General features: G+C 38.9%; 1 protein-coding gene across 4 annotated transcripts in view; it reads left to right on the forward strand.

Moving 5' to 3' along the window:
• CYB5R4 (cytochrome b5 reductase 4) overlaps positions 1-20,793 on the forward strand; it is an 84,229-nt gene that overhangs the window by 25,947 nt on the left and 37,489 nt on the right. For 3 of the 4 annotated variants that reach the window (XM_089906134.1, XM_022590287.3, XM_022590288.2), the window contains exons 4-6: positions 4,726-4,807; positions 18,124-18,153; positions 20,325-20,385. In XM_089906134.1, coding sequence (XP_089762260.1) covers positions 4,726-4,807; positions 18,124-18,153; positions 20,325-20,385 — 173 coding nt within the window. The remainder of the gene's footprint in view (positions 1-4,725; positions 4,808-18,123; positions 18,154-20,324; positions 20,386-20,793) is intronic. The other variant, XM_089906133.1, reaches the window with a different exon arrangement.

Consider the following 20,793-nt stretch of genomic DNA (forward strand, 5'->3'; position numbering starts at 1 on the left):
TAATTTGAATTATTTTACTAACGGTTTAGAGTTGCTCTCAGATCTGTATCTGGGAGTTTACTCTTAAGTGTTTGCTGCTCCTCTGCTGGTAACTGTTTACTCAGTTTTGATCAATTTTGATAATGGTGATGACTGACTTATAGGAGGCGGTGACCATTAGAGGAAATAACAAGTCCCTTAGCTTCTTTGCTCATTTGGGGATTGTTACATAATCAGCCTGTCTTGCTGTACTAAGTCTGCATATTATGTAGAAAGATCATTAATGAATAGAAAACATTTTTCCTAGAGATAGCAGAGATTCTGTAGTATGTGTCAAAAGATACTTAAATTAGTCACTTTTCCCCCTTATATTTATTAAAAACAATGATTAGCTCTTGTACTGTTTAAAAATCATGTAGAATATGATAATTACTATCAATTGGCTGAACTGCTATTTTGAAACAACTATCTTGAGAAGAATAGAAATTTGTCTTTGTCTCACAAATGCTTTATTTTGTATTTTAGCGATGATTAACCGTGTTGTAGTACTGGGTTTTTACCATCTGAGATACCTGTATCAGATTGGGTTATTTTTAGAGTTGCGTTCTGAACAAATGAAATTTGATTTCTGTTCCTCTTACCTTCTCATCCGTTGTAGGATTTATTTTTTGACCAGGACACCAGAAATACAATTTGTTTTGTATTTTAATGTACTTACATGCATCTGCTTAAATAACCGAATCTCATTTGCTGTTAATGTTTTTCCTGGGATGGAGAAAAGTCATTTTCACCCATTGGTGATAATAGGATTCTCCTTGGGAGGTCCTCTTTGCTGATTTAAATTCCCGTTGTCATTTGATGTTTGTTATTGGCTAGCAGTGCAAGCCAAATAGAAAGTTTGGGAATATTTGCCGGAAAGCTTGTCTACCACACTTTTATCTGTCCTGTGTCAACTGAAAAAAAAATTCACAATGTGAGAGTTGTGAGTTAAGTTTTATTTGGGGCGAAATGAGGACCGTAGCCTGGGAGACAGCATTTCAGGTAGCTCTGAGAAACTGCTCCCAAGAGGTAGAGGGAGAGGGCGGTATTGTGTGATTTTAGTGAAGAGGGGTGCGGGGAGTCAGGCACACGTTTTGGCAGATGCCTACTGCTAGTTACGAGGAGCAGGTGCCACCTTAAATGATCTTAGTGCTTTTCTAGACATGAGAAGATGCAGGGATTTGGGCTCATAAAATCATCTCCTGAAAATATCTAACTCTCTGAAGGCCTGTTCTGCCAGTTTTTCCCAGAGTACAGAGTGCGTCATTCCTGCTCTCCACCCTGCACTCCTTTCGGGGGGTGTTGAAGGTCAGCAGCTGCGGTGGCTAGTGACTTAGTCCTTGAAGAGGCAAGATGGCAAGTACCAGTTTTTAGCTGGCACCTATAACCTCTTGATGCTGAATGTACTCTTCCACAAGAAGAGTTTCCGGTAACATCTAGTCCTGTTTATATTTCTTATTGTTGTGCGATTATATGGACCTTATTGAAATAAGTTTGTTTTGGGGAAGTCACAAGAGCTGCTATGTTGTTAAATTCTTTAGCAGTATCAACAGTACTTTTTTTGACCAAAAAAAAATGCACAACCTAAAAGTTGAGAATTATGTTTTATTTGAGGCGTTACTGAGGACTGTAGTCTGGAAACAGCCTCTCAGATAGCTCTGAGAAACTGTTCCAAAGAGGTAAGGGAGAAACCAGGATATATAGGAGCTTTTGCTGGGAAAAAACATGTAGTAGAACATCGAAACATTACTACTAATCACAAAAAGCAGGCATCTCAGTTAATTATTTTAGTGCTTTTCTGTGTATGGGAAGATGCAAGAGTCTGGGCTTGTTGAAATTGTTCCTTTAATATGCACCTTAACTCTCTAGTGCCAGTATCCTCTTTTTCTCCATCCTGAATTCCTCTTAGGCCACACCATCGGGGGCGGCTGCAGTGGCTTGATGGCTTTATGGCTGCGACATCCTTTGATTACTGAAATGTCAGGCTACACCCTTTGTCCACACTTTAGTTACCAGATTGCTGCATTCCCCTTGGCTTTAATAAGACCAATGATGTTTATTTATGACTTTTACTCACCACAGAAGTAAACAACTTGATAAAATTCTAGAAACAGTGGTGAAGTGTCTTATATCTTTAATATCTAGTATTTGAGTTGTACAAAGAATATTAAGTAATCTCTTTATCATCAGACTTCTGTCTCTAGTTTTGATCTCACTTCTGACTTCTCGTTTCGTATTTCCAGTTGGCTGATGGGCGATTTGAAAACCTGTTGGCAGTTGAACTCAGTGTGCCCTCAGATAATATCAACTCATCTTCTTCCCTTTGTTTTTTCTACTGTTTCCTGTTTCTGGAAACGGGAACTTGAAACCACTTGAGTAATCTTTACCTTCTCTCATTGTATTATTGAAGTGATCACCTGGACCTGTGCCAGGGTCTTGGCCCAGGTCAAGATCCCTTGTCTCAGCCTGGGAGGTTCTTTTTCTGCTTGGATTCGTATAGCCAATAACAAAACCAGTGCTGAGACTGGAACAGCACAAGCTTTATTCGGTGGCCAAAGAATGGAGAAGCAAGAACTAGTTTGCAGATCAACTTCTCAACCTGACTCAGGCTGAGACACCATATATATAGGAAGGTTGAGGTAAAATGGAGGGAATTGAGTAAAGGGTGGGAGGAATATTCATGACTTATCCGAGAACTGGGGGTGTGTTTGGACCAGGAACTGAGGCAACACTCCTTTTCAGTCCTTTTTTGGGCTGTTCTGGTTGTTGTCATGGCAGTTGTCAACTGTCATGGCGCTGGTGGGTGTGTCACTTTTAGCATGCTAATGTATCACAGTGAGTGTATAATGAGGCTCAAGGTCCACTGGAGTTTAGGACTTCTGCCATTTTGGGCCTAGTTAGTTCTAACCAGTTTAGAAATTTCTTTAGGAGCAGCTTCCTCCTTTTGTATTTGGGCCTGAAGCTCGATAAGGGCAGTTAGTTTCCGTCTGAGGGAGGGGCAGGAGTATGGTTCTGGGGCAACAGTCTTGGTAACAAATGTGCCTCAACATCTAATCACTGGCGAACTTCTATGATGCTGTCTTTAAACATTGCACCTTTTCTGTCTTCCCACTGCCTTAGGTCAAGTCATCATCACCCTCTCTAGCCCTAATATTTTAATACTGTCCCGGTATCTTTACCTTCAGTACCAATTTAGATAACATGACAGCTAGAATAGTATTCTTAAAGACAATCGTCTTAGCACCTTGTTCTACAAGTTTCAGAGGCTCACCAATGACAGTGTAATAAATTCAAAGTCATTAGTCTGGCATTTGAGGGCCTAAAAATAATGTATCAAGGTAAATATTCTCAACATGCAACTTGCTTTGGAACTGAAGTGCTTTGAGCAAATCACCAGTTCCATGATAGACAAACCCCATACCTTTGTCTCTTTGACTATCCTTCTCCTTCATCTGTCTGTTAAAATTCTACCCAACCCCATAACCCCAGAGATGGTGCTTTACACATTACTGGAGACTCCATAACTATTTGGTAAATAAAATTTCAATTTATATTAATTAGTGTGCATTTATAAGTACATATATATTTTTTACATATTTTCTATTTTAGTGTATATTTATTTACTCAGGAACATACATAAAGATTCTGGTATCAGTATTATTTGACCTGATTATTTAGTGATTATATAGCATGGAACAATATATTATGATTTTCCTTTACTGGTCTTTTACAATTGGACTTTTAGGTTGTTCCCAATATTTTGCTAATATAACTAGTGCTATGATGAGTATCCTGGTGCCTGCATCTTTGTGTATATGCAGATATTTTCTCAGGTAAATTCCTGAATTACTGAAGGGAAGAGCTGCATATTTTAAGGCTCTTAATACATATTGAGAAGATGCCCTCCAGAAAGGTTGTTTAAATTTAATTCCCACTAGTAATTCTGGCGACAAATACTGTCAGTTGTTTCCCTTGAAGTGACAGTCTCACTTTGTTCATTTAGAAGAAAATGTCTATCAGATACCCAAGTCTGAGTAACTAGTTTATAGGTCATTCTTTTTCTTTTATGGGTAAATAGCCTTTCAAGAAAAAACACAGTTTAATAGGCAAATCAAACAGTTGCCTAAGTGTTTTTCCTCGCAGCAACCATCTTACTTAGCAGCAGAAGTGTTTTTGAGAACTTCCCATTTTGTCACACAGCATATAAAAAAGACCTGTAACCAAGGGTTGAGGTTTAAGAAAATTAATTGTCTTTTCTACTTCATGAAGGATATTCTTAAATGAAACCAACTCCCTCCAGCCCTGTGGGTCTGTGGTGGTAAGCAGTGTAATGATTGAGACCACTGCCTTGATTTGTGCTAAGATGCAAACTGGTTTACCCACCATTGCTATTTCAACATCACTGCAAATGTCAATACAATGAAAAAGGCAAATAACATCTTAGTATTGCTATGAAACTAATCGACACCTCATGGGTATCTGAAAGGGCGTCAGTAACCTCCAGAGGTCTGTACACAACACTTTGAGAACATTGTTCTAAAGTCCCTATATATGCTTCCATTTTGTCACTCCCTTGTTGGCTAATTGAATCTGCTTTTTAGTTTTTCAGAGCTGTGTAAGAATATTTAGTTTTCATCAGAAAAAAAATTAGGGCATCTCATGGAGTTAGAGTCATGTTGCTTTTCTGCTATTTTTCTCCCACACCAGGTTCATCGTTGGGTCAACTATGAATCCATGCTGAAAGAATGCCTGGTTGGCAGGATGGCCGTTAAACCTGCTTTTCCTAAAGGTACGTGAAGCCAGGGCTAAACTGGCATTGATGTGTGATACACATGGACTGTCTTTTAGGTGGATTTCAGCAAATAGATTTAACGAAATCACTAAATTGTTCTCATTTCACTGGTGCCCTGTTCTAGCCACTGTAAAGATTTTACTTTAGTTCTTTAGAATGAAACAATGACTTTACCTTAAAAATTTGGCATGTTTTGAGAGAACATTCATAGTGTGGAGAATAAGCATAATGGAAGTGAAAGAACTTTATTTACTTAGTTTTCATTAGTCTTTTATTCTCTTGTTACATAGAGTAGCTCGAACAGTTGGTTAGAGGTGACTTTTAGACTAGTTTCCTAAAATTTAATTTTTTGAATATGTAATTGTATTCACATGACTCAAAAATCAGAAAATATAAAAAGTTATACAGTAAAGTTTCCCCTCTCAGCTTTGTCTCCCATTTGCCTTGAACTTTTCCACTCCTTGACTCTTTACCATAAAAACTGATTTTAAAGTACTTTTAAAGAAACCAATTGCTTGGGACTTCCCTGGTGGTCCAGCAGTTAAGACTCTGTGCTCCCAATGCAGAGGGCCTGGGTTCGATCCCTGGTCAGGGAACTAGATCCCACATGCATGCCGCAACTGAGATCCTGCATGCCGCAACTAAAGATCCCATACACTGTAACGAAGATCCCGCGTGCTGCAACTAAGACCTGGTGCAGCCAAATATATAAATAAATGTTAAACAAACAAACAAAAAAAGATTTCTTTCCCTTACCTTCCAAACTGCCACTCAACAATTGGCATGGTGTTGGAGATCATCTCTTTCCTCCTAAGGTTCTTTTGGAAGAGCACCCTTTGAAAAGTTTAGACAGGCAATTGGAGTAGCAGGAGTACTTTGCTTAAATCCTTTACTGTAGATGGAACCGAGTCGTTTCTTTTGAACAACTCCTGATTTTGACATCCAAATTAGGAATACATTGGCTTGTTTGAGCTGACTCTGCTACTATTTATTTAGTTCAGTGAGTTTTGTATTTCAAGGCCTTACTGTTAGAGGCCTGTGTCAGCTGTATAGAAATAGCACAGGCGTACCTAGGTTTGAACCCTAGCTCCATGGCCTATTGGCTGTGCCATAAAGATGGCAGTTTCAGTCTCTGAGCCTCAAGTTTTTTCATCTGTACACAGATTCATAGGGCTAAGAATTAGTGTAAGTAAATTAGCATGAATGTAACAGAGGCTCAAAAAGTATTTTTTCTTTCTATTGCTATAAAACAAATAAGCAGTACACGCATACAGGCATACTTCGGAAGTATTGCAGGTTCAGTTCCAGACCACTGCTGTAAAGCAAATATTGCAATAAAGCAACTCACGTGAATTTTTTGGTTTCCCAGTGCACATAAAAGTTATGTTTACACTCTATTCCAGTCTATTAAATGTGCAATAGCAGTATGTCTGAAAAAACAACATACATACCTTAATTTAAAGACACTTTGTTACTGAGAAAAGCTAACCATCATCTGAGCCTTCAGAGAGTTGTAATCTTTCTGCTGGTGGAGGGTCTTGCCTCGATGCTGATGGCTGCTGACTGAGCAGGGTGGTGGCTGCTGAAATTGGGGTAGCCGTGGCAACTTCTTAAGATAAGACAGCAGTGAAGTTTGCCACGTTGATTGATTCTTCCTTTCATGACGATTTTTCTGTAGAATGCAGACATGTTTGGTAGCATTTTACCCACAGTAGAACTTCTTTCAAAATCAGTCAGTCCTCTCAAACGCTGCTGCTGCTTTATCAACTAAGTTTCTACTATTCTAAATCCTTTGTTGTCATTTCAACAATCTTAACAGCATCTGCACCAGGAGTAGATTCCATCTCAGGAACCACTTTCTTTTCTCATCCGTAAGAAGCAACCCCTCATCTGTTCAAGTTTTATCATGAAATTGTAGCAAGTCAGTCACATCTTCAGGCTCCACCTCTAATTCCAGTTCTCTTGCTGTTTCTACCATGACTGCAATTATTTCCTCCACTGAAGTCTTGAACCCCTCAAAGTCATCCAGGAGGGTTAGAATCAACTTCTTCCAATCTCCTGTTAATGTTGATATTTTGACCTGTTCCCATGAATCAGGAATGTTCTTGATGGCATCTAGAATAGTGACTCTTTCCAGAAGGTTTTCAATTGACTTTGCCCAGATCCGTCACGGGACTCACCATCAGTGGGAGCTATAGCCTTACAAAATGTATTTTTTAAATAATAACACTTGAAAGTCTAAATGACTCTTTGATCCACAGGGCGCAGAATGGATGTTGTGTCAGCAGGCGTAAAAACAACATGAATCTCATTGAACATCTCCATCAGACATCCTGGGTGACCAGGTGCATTGTCAGTGAGCAGTAATATTTTAAAAGGAATCTTTCTGTTATGAGCAGTAGTTTTCAACAGTGGGGTTAAAATATTCAGAAAACCATATTATAAACAGATATGCTTTATTATTCCATTTATAGAGCACAGGCCGGGTAGATTTAGCATAGTTCTTAAGGGCCCTAAGATTTTCAGAATGGTTAAGTGAGTCCTGGCTTCAACTTCAAGTCAGCAGCTGCCTCAGCCCCTAACAAGAGAGTCAGCCTGTCCTTTGAAGCATTGAAGCCAGGCATTGACTTCTCCTCTCTAGCTATCAAGGTCCTAGATGGCATCTTCTTCCAGTAGAAGGCTGTTTCATCTACACTGAAAATCTGTTGTTTAGTGTAGCCACCTTCGTTAATTATCTTAGCTAGATCTTCTGGATAACATGCTACAGCTTCTACATCAGCTCTTGCTGCTTCCCTGTGAACTTTTATGTTATAGAGATGGCTTCTCTCCTTAAACTTCATGAACCAACCTCTGCTAGCTTCATACTTTTCTTCTGTACCTTCCTGTCCTCTCTCGACCTTCATAGAATTGAAGAGATTAGGGTCTTGCTCTGAGTTAGGCTTTGGCTGAAGGGAATGTCGTGGCTGGTTTAATCTTCTATCCAGGTCGCTAAAACTTTCTCCATGTCAGCAGTAAGGCTGTTTTGCTTTCCTGGAGTAGCACTTTTGATTTCCTTCAAGAACTTTCCCTTTGCATTCACACTTGGGCCGACTGTCTGGTATAAGAGGCCTAGCTTTCAGACTGTCTTGGCTTTTGACATGCCTTCCTCACTAAGCCTAATCATTTCTAGTTTTTGATTTAAAGGGAGAGTCGTGGGACTCTTCCATTCACTTGAACACTTAGAGGCCATTGTAGGGTTATATTAATGGGCCTAATTTCAGATGGTTGTGTCTCAGGGAATAGGGAGGCCCAAGGAGAGGAAGAGACATGGAGAACTGGCCAGTCGATGGAACAGTCAGATCACACATATTTATAGATTGAACTTGCAGTCTTATGTGGGTGCAGTTTGTGGTGCCTCAAAATAATTACAATGGTAACATCAGATCACTGCTCACAGATAACCATAACAAATACAATAATGATGAAAAGGTTTGAAATATTGCCAGAATCACCAAAACGTGCCCTAGAATCATGAAGCGAGCAAATGCGGTTGGAAAAATGGCACCAATAGACTTGCTCAATGCAGGGTTGCCCCAAACCTTCAGTTTTTAAAAACGCAGTATCCGTGAAGTGCAGTAAAGCAAAGCACAATAAAACGAGGTCTGCGTGTATACCAAAAGCAAACTAGTTTGAACTTTAGTGTCTGGCAGTACTTCCAAACCAGTTTACTTTTGTAAACAAATCCCTTTCTTCTCTTAATTGCTCCTGAGTTCACCTATTCACTGCCAGCAGGGGCCATGTTCTTAAGGAAAGATTCTAACTGACTAATTTTACCTCATCCTGAACATTACATATCTTGTTTACACAGTCTGGTACTAAAGGTCATGTGCTTCTCTGTAATTCAGTGTGGTCAGAAAGTGTGCCAGCTCCTTAGGCTTCTGTGTCATAGGAGACATGAAATTAATAAGAGGATTTTTCTGGTTTCCTTCCTTCCTCCCTGGAAATGAAAGACAGATAATCTTCAGAATGTTTCATCAGATACGGCAAACACCGTTTAAAATGAGCAGATTCCACAAGGAATTCCCCAGATATTTAATTAAAACAAAAAGGAGGGGTGCTAGAAGCGGCAGTCCAGGATGATAAGCTAGTTCTGATACCTCCATTTCCCCAAAGCACTTATCAGATACTTGGAACGTAGAGCCACATGGGAATTTTAATGGTCACATAGGAAATGGGAGACCGGATCTTGGGTCTGTAAAGGCAGGGAGTTGGAGCTGAGATCCCTGCCTATGGCTTGACTCTTGAAGTCTGTATGATCAGTGAAATGGGAAGGCTTGAAAAGAAATCTGTGCAACAACAAAGGGAGATGTCGGGATAGTCTGCCTTGACCTTGTTTATGAGGTGATGGAGGAAAGAGAAATCTCCTTTGAGAATTTGTAACCATAGTCTTGCGCACGTAAGAGTTGGGAATTCCAATATATATATACCACCTATGTGGTCTTAGAAACCTCAAACCGAGAAATAAAATGGTCTCCCATTACTGGTTTCCCTGCCTGCTTGGCAGATTTATGTACACATTTTTAATGGTGGAACAAACTTTCAACCTAAAACCCTTAAAATTCCCACAGGGACACATCAGCAGTTATTAGCGTACAGTAGAAAAATTAAACAACACTTGAGGAAGCAAGTCAGCAGAAACAAAAGCAGAATTTCACCCCTTGGACTTTATTATTTGTATACAAGGAATTATAAAAATAATTATGAATAAAAATAATTATGTTTGAAGTGATTAGGAAAATAAGAATGAATTGGTAACATGAGTAAATCAAGAGACTGCTAAAATAATCATGTAAAATTGAAAAAAAAATAGAACTCCTAGAAATGAAAAGTGGAGCTGGTGAGATTAAAAAGTGCATAGCATGAATAGTTAGAGTTTAGACATAGTCAAAGAGTTGAGTGAACTGCCAGACTGAGCAGCAGACGTTGAACAGAATGTGGTGCATAGAAACAAAATGATAGAAAAATATGCAAGAGACGCAGAGGATAGAGCAATAAGATCTAACACCTGTCATCAGATTTCCAGAAGGAAGTAGTAGTGAGAATGAGGAGGAGGCAACATCTGAATGGCTGAGACTTTTCCAGAATTGGTAAATCACAAATCTCAGATTTAGCAAGTTCAGCATATCCCCAATCAAGATAAATAAAAAGAAATCCACACATAGACTATTCATTGTAAAACTGCAGAACACCAAAGACAACAGCCAGAGAGAGATAGGTTTACTAACAAACCAGTGATTAGTAAATTGACAGCTAATTTACTAGTGTAATTTACTAGCTGTTACTGCTAATTTACTAGAACATCAATAGGAGACAGAGCAGTATCTTGGAAGTTCTGAGGGAAAACAACTGACAACCTAAAGTCATTCAGTAACAAGGATGAAATAAAGGTAGTTAAGACTAACAAAAACAAACAAACAGATTTATGAAACCAAAATCAGAAGGGTTGAGGAAACTGGGATTTCTGACTAAATCCTAATGGTGAAGAACTAAACCATAATGAATATTTCTTCTCCTTCTCACCACCTGGTTCAGGGAAGTGCAAACATATTTCTTATCCAGAATGAGAAATGGACTCTGAGATACTGTGTATTCATAAATTAAAAGTTTCCTTTTTCACACTGTCTCTGGCCCTGGTATTGGTTCCTGAGGCTGCATGATCCATAGAAAAAGCACAAGTTTCATAGAAACTAACATGGCTTCAGATCTCATCTCCACCTCAAATTACACTCATGAGCTGTTGATCTTCAGCGTCAGTTAACAGATCTGAGTGTTTTTGCTCAGCAGTGAAATGGGGTCTAAGAATGAAACATCCCAAAGTCAATGTGAGGATTAAATGATGTTTGCTAACCACCTGATGCATTAGAAGCAACAGATGGTGGGAATAGTAGAAGTGGTTATTGCTGTGGTGGCTACTTTTGCCCCTCTGCTCCTACAATACTGAGGCTGCTTACATTTTCTATTCCTTTGTATCCCTATAATTATCAGCATGTGTCTTACCATGGCTCTGCTTCTGGGAAAAATTAAGTATTATCATTATTATTGACAGGGCATGTGAGAACATGTTTATGAATATCTGTTTCACTATAAAGCCTTTTTGGATTATAAGTGTTTTGCTAAGATGAGGCCAGTAGCAGGTAGTGATGTGAGAGAACTTGCAAGGCATTGGGAAGCAAAGACAAGAACTTTACAAATCAGGAAAGTTGTTGACTGCAAGTAAATGGATCGGGTTTTTGGAACAGTAGAGACTTAAGATCCAGCAAGATAACAGTCTGAACTCCAAGCTAACCAGAACTAGTAGATCATATAAAAGGGACAAAGTAACTAAAGAGAAAGGTTTAATGTGTCAAGAATGTTCATGATAATTAAAGTGAATGTTGTTTTAACAGTACCTCCTATGCCTTTCGTCTATAGGCAGAGATTGATCCTTGAAGTCTGCTGGCGTGAGACTTAAGGATAGAAACTATTAGATGGGGTGACCGTGTAATTGTCCAAACTGGGGCAGATTGGAGAATGAATGGAGCCTCTATTAGTAGTTACACTGAGACAACAAGGGGCAGGCAGTAAACTGTTAACTGTATCAAATTAGAGACTATGTTCACTCTACAACTAGAGCTTCTCTAGATGAAATGGGAACAGAGGTGTAAACAGAGATGAAGTGGGAATAGAGGATGAAAACAGATTAAGTAGGAATAGAGGATGAAAACAGAGACGAAGTGGAAACAGTAGGTGGAGACTTGCTGACATGAGGATTTATAGGGGTTTGGGGGGGTGATGGATATACTGAAGAGAAATGTTATATATGGGCTTCTTTCAATACGAGATCCTTGACACCATCTTTTAGGTGGGGTGACCTGCCAGACCCCAGTGCAGGGAGGAGCCAGAAGTAGCATTTTGGAGGCATCCCCACAGCTGAGCAGTCCCGGGAGGACAGTTTTCCATTTATCTACTGGCTTCTAGGGTAGGAGTGATATCTGGGAAGAACACAGAAGAGCTAACAGTGTCAGAATATAAAACACATGATACTAGTGGGTCCTTATCAAGAGAAGAATCAGTGGGTTTTTTATAATCCTTTGTTTAAAAAGTATTGTGGTTTGTATTGTGCTTTAGAAAGATATCAATAATGAATAAAGGGAGAAACTTTGTTTGAAAAGGTGAGCTTCGGTTATTGATTATTTATGTGGAACACTTCATTCTCTGGCAAAGGTGACAAATGTTCTTTTTGCCCTTTTTTGAGTCCTTTGCTGTCATTATTATAGCCACTGGCCACATGTGGCTGCTATTGAGTATGGAAGTACTCTCCAAATTGGGATGTGCTACAAGCGTAAAATACCGCATTTCAAGACTTAGGATGAAAAAAGAATGTAAAATATCTAACAACTTTACATTGATTACATGTTGAAATGACAAGATTCTGGATATGTTGCATTAAGAGAAAATATATTATTAAAATTAATTTGACCTGTTTCTTTGTACATAGTTAATATGGTTATTAGAAAATTTTAAATTATATTTGTGGCTTGCATTATATTTTTTCTGGACAGCACTGTACCAGATCATAAATGCACTCTTAAAATTTTAATATATTTTTTAAATAGTCACATTTTCTTTATATATATTTTTTTTATTGAAATATAGTTGATTTACAGTATTGTGTTAATTTCTGCTATACAGAAAAGTGATTTAGTTATGTATATACACACACACATTCTTTTTTTTAATATTCTTTTCCATTATGATTTATCATAGGATATTGAATATAGTTCTCTGTGCTGTACAGTAGGAGCTTGTTGTTTATCCAGTTCTATATATAAAAGCTTCCATCTGCTAAACCCAACCTCCCACTCCATCCCTCCCCCACCCCCTCCGCCTTGGCAACCACCAGTCCGTTCTCTATGAGTCTTTTTCTGTTTCATAGATAGGTTCATTTGCGTCATATTTTAGATTCCACATATAAGTGATATCATATGGTATTTGTCTTTCTTGTTCTGGCTTACTTCACTTAGTATGGTAATCTCTAGGTCCATCCATGTTGCTGCAAATGGCATTATTTCATTCATTTTTATGGCTGAGTAATATTCCATTGTATATATGTACCACATCTTCTTTATCCACTAATCTCTCGATGGATATTTAGGTTGTTTCCATGTCTTGGCTATTGTGAATAGTGCTGCTGTGAACATAGGGGTGCATGTATCTTTTTGAATTAGAGTTTTTTCCACATATATGCCCAGGAGTGGGATTGCTGGATCATATGGTAGCTCTACTGTTAGTTTTCTGAGGAACCTCCGTACTGTTTTCCATAGTGGCTGCACCAGTTTACATTCCTACCCACAGTGTAGGAGGGTTCCCTTTTCTCCACATCGTCTCCTCTCCAGCATTCGTTATTTGTAGAGTTTTTAATGATGGCCATTCCGTAAAATAGTCACATTTTCTAATGGCATAGCCCAGTGTCAGGAATGTTTCTTCTTAATTTCTCATTGTTTTATCATGGTTTCTAATACTTTATGTTTTTAGTTTTCACAAGCGCTTGCTGACTATAAAGCACTTAGAACCATAGATCAGTAGAATACTTTTGAGGTGGAAGAGGGATTTAGAGCTGTTCTAACACCGTCAGTTTAAAAGGGAAGATCCTGAGGCTTGTAGGTATATGTACTTTCCTTAAAGGCTACAGTTATTTAATAGGAGAAGCCCACCATTGAGAGAAATCCTGGGTGCTTCCTTTTGTGAGGCAGAAAATCACCTCATTAAAGTTATCCTCTTTCAACTAATTTATTTCTCTTTGGTATATGCCAGTGGTTCAACCTGGGTTGAGTTTGCTCCCCAGTGGACATTTGGCAATGTCTGGAGATGATTTGGTTGTCGCAGCTGTACTAGATGCTACTGGCATTCCCTTGGGTAGAGGAGAGGTCAGGGGTGCTGCTAAGTACCCTACAAGGCACAGGATACACTCCCACGACGAAGAATCATCCGGCCCCAAATGTTCCTAGTGCTGACATGGAGAAACCCTCATATATGAATTAGTTTTTTATTCTTAAAAATGATGGTATTAGTGGCATCACTAATTGGGTGGGCTGGCTGCCAGCTGGGAGGTCAGCTTCTGTATAGTCAGTCAAAGTTCCCTCTTCTAGGAGCTACCGTTTCCTCATTGATAAAATGGGGACAGTTCAGGGCTCAAGTGGGTGGACAGAGCACAAGCTCAGAGGCTCAGTACGGCGGAAGCAAGACAGTTACTAGTGGAGAGAAAGGGGTGTGTGTCATGATGAAGTGGACTTTACTGGCTGAGCAGATTTGCTTTCTCAGCCAGGCTACCTTCATTTGCTTTTGTGCTATAGGTCCCACTGCCTGAGTGATTCCTGCCAGAAAGATATAAGGGACAGGTAATTAAAAATGGGGGGGTGAGAAGTGCCCGGTCAGGGGGCAGATGCAGGCCTGAGCAGGAAGTGGGTCTTGCTGTATGATTGTGACTGGCCAGTGTTTGGTTTAAGTTAGTATTTGTTTTGTTTTCAGAGAGAAATGATTGTTTTTAACGTGCTTTTTAAAAAATATTTATTTGGCCGTGTCTGGTCTTAGTTGCAGCACGCGGGATCTTTAGTTGCGGCATGTGGGATCGAACCCGGGCCCCCTGCACTGGGAGCGTGGAATCTTAGCCACTGGACCACCAGGGAAGTCCTGAAAAATGATTTTTGAACATGTGTATATTTGTGTATAGGTAATACCAAATAAGAAAGGAGTGGTTAATCCCTCTGAGGATAGGACAAGAGTAGAAAATAACTAATAAATTGGAGAATTGAATAAAAAGTGACAAGTATAGCCTTGAAAGCAGAAAATACAAACTTCTAAAAATGCAGTATTTGCTGTGATTAGTTAAATGAATCGTGGAGAGAAAAACTGACCAGGAATAAGTAACTATATAGTCTGGTACTTTTAGAACTTTTTAATCCTGGAATTTTTCAGAGTATGTGTTTGAACTATTGAACCTTTATTTTAATTCTGCTAGTAGACTACTTCTAGGATAAGGAGTAAACTTCTGGGCCTTGAAGTTTGAGAGATGTACAAAATTTGAGGATGATTCAGAGGATATTTACAAAGATAAATTAAGGAGAGTAAAAGAGAAGGATAGTTTAGAAATACATAAATTATTAAATTTTATAGAATTTGAGAAATGGGTTTATGACTTCGGAAACAAAACCAAGAATTAGGCCTCAGTTGTGTTATGAAGAGTTAGTTCTCTTTAGAGATGAGGAAGAATTTCTAGAGAAAAATGGTTATTAAACTCATTGTAGAGAACCAGGGAGTCTTCTGGCCAGGCAAAGCAGTAAAGGGAGAATGGTACACTTTGGATTTTGTGACTAAGATCCCTGGTAATAAGACGGAGCTCCTATCTGATGGTTACGTGACATCAGCCTTTTGGAGTGAGAAAGGAAGGTGGGGTATGTAGCTATGGATAAATATGACATTCAGATGTAAAAGTGCGGCGTTTGTCTTCCTAGAATGTTTTTTGTTCAGGGCCTCCTGAAAAATGCTTACATATTTTCAAAATGTAGCTAAAAATTATTTCCTCAATGAAGTCCTTTCATGTTTCAAGTAGCAGTGCCCTCCCTCATCCCTGTGCTTCCATGCCACCTTCTATATATCTCTTTTAAAACATTTATCATATCATATTGAAAAGACCATATTGAAGTTTCCAATTTAGTTTATTTAATTTTTTCAGTAATACATTCACGATTCCAGAATGAGAAGTGCCATGGTCATACCTTTGTCTCCCACCTACCCTTTTCCCTCCTGTGCACAGATGCAGGTAACCGTGTTATTGTGTATCCTTCCAAATCATCATTACACATGTATAAGCAAACTGAACATATAGTCGTATTTTCCTAACTTTTTATCCAAAGGGTTTCATATTGTGTCACTATCCCTATTAAGGTGATGGTCAACAGGTATTTGTTAAATGAATCAGTATACTAGTAAGACAGGGTTTGTTTGTTTGCTTGTTTTTTAACTTTCCCCATCCCAGGGGATCCTTCTGTGGCTCCACTTAGAAGAGGTAAACTAGATTGGGGTCGCAATTAAAAATTGTCGCCAGCCCTCTTACCAAAGAAGAGTTGAATGCTGATAGATCACAGCTCCAGCCTTCTAAAGGACTCTGACCTTTCCAGAAAGCAGAGGCTCTGATCAGAGTAATGCAGTCTAACCAATATTATAAGAAGATGCAAATTTTCTTGGCCATGGGGCCAACCGAATGATGGAATTAGGTATCAAGACAGAATGTTAGATTTCTTGTTAGAGAGGAAGGTATCTCATGTGCCTAGAGTAACTCTGATGTAAATGTGCTTAGCAGTAAAAACAAATAGCCTCTCGTATTTCTGTGACTCAGTTTTCAAAAAGAGTTGCAAAAGTACACTAGTGGAGTTTTTTTTTTTTTTGTGGTACGTGGGCCTCTCACTGTTGTGGCCTCTCCCGTTGCGGAGCACAGGCTCCGGACGCGCAGGCTCAGTGGCCATGGCTCACGGGCCCAGCTGCTCCGCGGCACGTGGGATCCTCCCGGACCGGGGCATGAACCCATGTGCCCTGCATCGGCAGGCGGACTCCCAACCACTGTGCCACCAGGGAAGCCCACTAGTGGAGTTTTAAAGATATTTTAGATCATTTAGCTAGATGTTCTCTTCCTACTGATACTTCTTTTATTAAAGAAAAAAAAGACTCAGAAAAAAATGAATAACTTAGCAGGATCCATAAAGTTCTGACAGGTTCAAATCAATTCACATCAGACAGGAAGTAATCATATGAGATGACATATTTTTTCCCTAGAAACAAATTCCCTGGGGACAAGTTTTCAAAATCTGAGCCTCTTAGATAAAAACAAGTTGTTTTACATGATAAATGAGATTCATCAAACTGCCAACTATGTTGTACACTGAAACTGGGTTTAATTTACTTATGTTACTGTGAGTTTGCTATTGTTCTAAGATATTTATAAAACAAATGATCACAACTGCAGTAGCAAAGACAGATGAAATTGTATGAAAGTAAGTCAGCAAGCAGGGACATCAGTGATCCCTTGCAAGCTAATGACTAGATTTTCATCTGGCAGTTGAAAAACAAAGCTCATTTTGAGGCATAATTTAAATGGTTTTTAGGTCCTGTGTCTTTTCAGAAAGTATTATCTCTCACAATGGCATGTTAAGAAAAATGGCGCTTAGTTTCAGGGGAGATGAAGTTTAATCTTGGCTTTGCTGCTAAAGAGCTGTGGGGTTCATTCAAGTCCTGACCTCTGATTTTCAGCCTTTAATGAGGGGAGCGGATGATAATTTGGTGTATGTTGTTAGGATCCCTTTCAGCTGTGAACTTATTTCAGTAAAAAGGGGAAAATAAAAAGAATGGTTATCTGACCTCCTTAATCATGGGTATTTTATGGCATGTGAGTGAAGTGGTAGTAATTATGGGATCTCTGGCTGATTGAAAATCAGAACATAAAAAAATTTGAAAGCTTTGATATACGTACTTTGGTTTCTTTTTCTACAAAACAAGATGATGTCACCTTAACAAGTAATGTCTATCAATTTAGTTTACTACTTGAATATTTTGTGTTAGCTTGGCATTCTTTTTTTTTTTTAAACTCTGGCAACTTGCTGAGCGTTTTATTTTGACATATGGTTATAAAACTTGTGGTGATCAAAATATAATATAGATTTGTGAGCTGGCTGCCATCCTGAAAGGACCCATTAAACTTTTTTCTGGCTTGTACCCCTGATGATTGATTGCACTGATATACAAGTGAAAGTCTTAAGATATTTTCAGCATTTTGGCCATTTAAATTTGGAGTAATAATAATCATTTTAACTGCTTACCTAGATAGGAAAGATAATAAGGTGTCTTTCTTTGGGTTAATATGTATGTTTCATATATAAAGTGTAATCTAATAAACTTTGGATAGTTTTAACTAATTTAGAATATGATGATCAGGACAAAACTTGGGTCTTTATGTGCTTTCTAAAGAAATAAACCAAGGTATTAGAGCAAAAATGTCCAAAGAAGGAGGAAAAAGCCCAGTGAAATTGGAGACAAATGCCTGCAGAAGTGGCCTGCAGTCTTCAGAGATGAAATTTCTTACTTAAAGCATAGGCCATCTGTTTATCAGCCTTATTTCTCTCCTCAGGCCTCGGAAGAAAGCCCTTCAAGGAGAGGGCTGTTACCTTTAACTCAATAATATTAACCGATCTTCTCTCTGATGTTACAATATTCTTACCTAACTTTTTTTCTAAACCACTGTACAGACTATCATGAGGAAAAGAGACTCTTAAACGGTAAGTCATATACATTTATAGTAAAAAATGAATCATATTCACGTGACTGTGTACAATATTGCCTCACAGAATTATTTGGGGTATTTAGATATTTTTTATACAAAGGATGTGTTTACTTGCCTAAGCTTAGAGGATTTGGCAGAGAACTTTGTAGATCCCTTATTGCAGCCCTCCTTTTTTTTTTCATCTTTATATATTGATGTTTTTATTTTATAGGATAGATTTTTTTCAGGAGTGTAATTACTGTTTACATTCTCTTTTTATATAATCTTTATTGGAGTATAATTGCTTTACAATGTTGTTAGTTTCCACTGTACAGCAAAGTGAATCAGCCATATGCATACATGTATCTCCCCATATGCCCTCCCTCTCGAGCCTCCCTCCCACCCTCCCTTTCCCACCCCTCCAGGGGGTCACAAAGCATCGAGCAGCCCTGACTCTTACCATAATCCCTTCTATAACATCCCTGAACATGTGTTCCTCTGCCCTCAGCTTGAATACTCATGGTGACTAGGAGTTCCACCCTCAGAGGCCAGGCTGAACGTGTCCCTCCCTCAGGCACGGGGTGCTCTTCCAGTGTCTACACAGATGCTGAGCAGCCAGCCTATTAATCTCCCCTCCTCTGGGCTCGGCAGCTCTGGCTTCCTCAGCCGTTCAGTATGACTTGGAATTATGACTGACAGTGCCACTAACCCCCCCAAAAATTTGGTATGACACTTACGAAATGCACGGGGCTACTCTGACTGAACCGTATTACTAATGTATGTTTAAAAATTGGGGTTTTTTCCCTCCTTGTTTGCACAAGAAAGTTATAGAAATTCAGCTAATAAGCTGGATTGCCAGATGAATTACCTTTTCTTTTTTAACTAGAAAAGATTGTCTTATTGTAGACTACTTTATGCAATTTGTGACGTAACACCTGAAGTTGTTTGTCTGACAGTATCACTGATAGTATCTTTGGAGCTCTTCCGTGTTCTCAGAGTTTTCGAAAACAGTGAGAAAACCGGAGCCTTGAAAATGTGATGTTGAGGACTTCCCTGGTGGCTCAGTGGTTAAGAATCCGCCTGCCAGTGCGGGGGACAGTGGTTCGAGCCCTGGTCCGGGAAGATCCCACATGCCGCGGAGCAGCTAAGCCCGTGAGCCACAACTACTGAGCCTGTGCTCTAGAGCTCATGAACCACAGCTACTGAAGCCTGTGTGCCTAGAGCCCGTGCTCCGCAACAAGAGAAGCCACCCCAATGAGAAGCCCGTGCACCACAATGAAGAGTAACCCCAGCTCACCACAACTAGAGAAAGCCCGCGTGCAGCAACGAAGACCCAATGCAGCCAAAAATAAATTAAAAATTAAATCTTTAAAAAAATAAAAATAAAAAATAAAATTTGATGCTGGGGCACATCCACAAGAATGTCTAAAATGAAAAAAGACAGAATACCACGTGTCAGCGAGGTGGTGGAGCAACAGGGCTCCCATACACTTCTGGTAGAAAGTGTAAATTGGTATGACCACTTTGGAAAACTGTTTAGCAGTATTTACTAAAGCTAAACATATACATGTCCTATATACCTACCAGAAATGTAGATGGATGTTCTTTAAGAATGTATATGTACATGTACAAGAACATTTATAACAGCACTATACGTAACAGCTAAAAACTGCCCAAATGTCCATCAACAGGAGAATGAATAGATTCCGGTATATGGTATGTTCATACAGTGTAGTAATACTCAGTAATAAAAAGGAACAAACTACTGATGTATTCAGCATCCTGGATAAAATCTCAGAAAGCTCCAGACCTGATTTATTGTTTACTATTAATCGTGCTGATTTGACGTTAACTGAAATGTCTATAGAGCTGGACCAAAAAAGCCAGACCAAAAGAGAACATATTTTATGATTCCATTTTTTATAAAGGCCAAATGCAGGGAAAAACTATTCATGATGTTAAAAGAATAGTGGTTACCCTTGGGGGAGGGGTGCTGAGTGGAAGGAGGCACAGGGAGGTGCAGGCTACAAGAGTGTGTTTTACTTATGAAAATCCATTGAGTAGTACATTTATGACTTGTGTCCTTTCATAATATTTCAATAAGAAGTTTACTGAAAAGATGGGGGAAGAAACGAAAAATGCTACATGGATGAACTGTAGCTATTTTGTTTGTTTTTCTTTGTGAAGGCATGCTTCCCAAGAGCCAAGTGACAGATCCACTTGCCAAAGAAGGGCCTAGTTCTCCAAGGTATGCATCTTTGTTTTACTTTTTTAAAGCGTAATCAGTTCTACACCAAAATATACATGTTAAAAAAATGGCTCTAAGTTTGATTTATTGCTTATCATATTAATTATGCTTCTTTGACACAAGAACTGTAGTGCCTCATTTATCAGGCATTGCTGGAGAATGAGCTGTTCCATAAATATGAATTTTTAACATAACTGAAGTTTAACCCATTTTAAACACCACAACTTTAAAAAAGAACTATTCAGAACTATTTTTTCTGATTATAAAATAGACATTCATGGTAGAAAACTTGGAAAATAGAAATACCAAAGAAAGTGATAAAATCAGTTGTAATCCCATCAACTCTGGATATAGACTCTTTTAATATTTGGTTTATTCCACACAGTTTATTCATGTGATACCTATTTC

This window comes from Delphinapterus leucas, unplaced genomic scaffold (assembly GCF_059928025.1).
Source record: "Delphinapterus leucas isolate spDelLeu-1000000601 "Yukka" unplaced genomic scaffold, BTC_Dleu_Yukka2 spDelLeu_asBTCV2_sq72, whole genome shotgun sequence".
In the NCBI taxonomy this organism is placed as follows: Eukaryota; Metazoa; Chordata; class Mammalia; order Artiodactyla; family Monodontidae; genus Delphinapterus; species Delphinapterus leucas.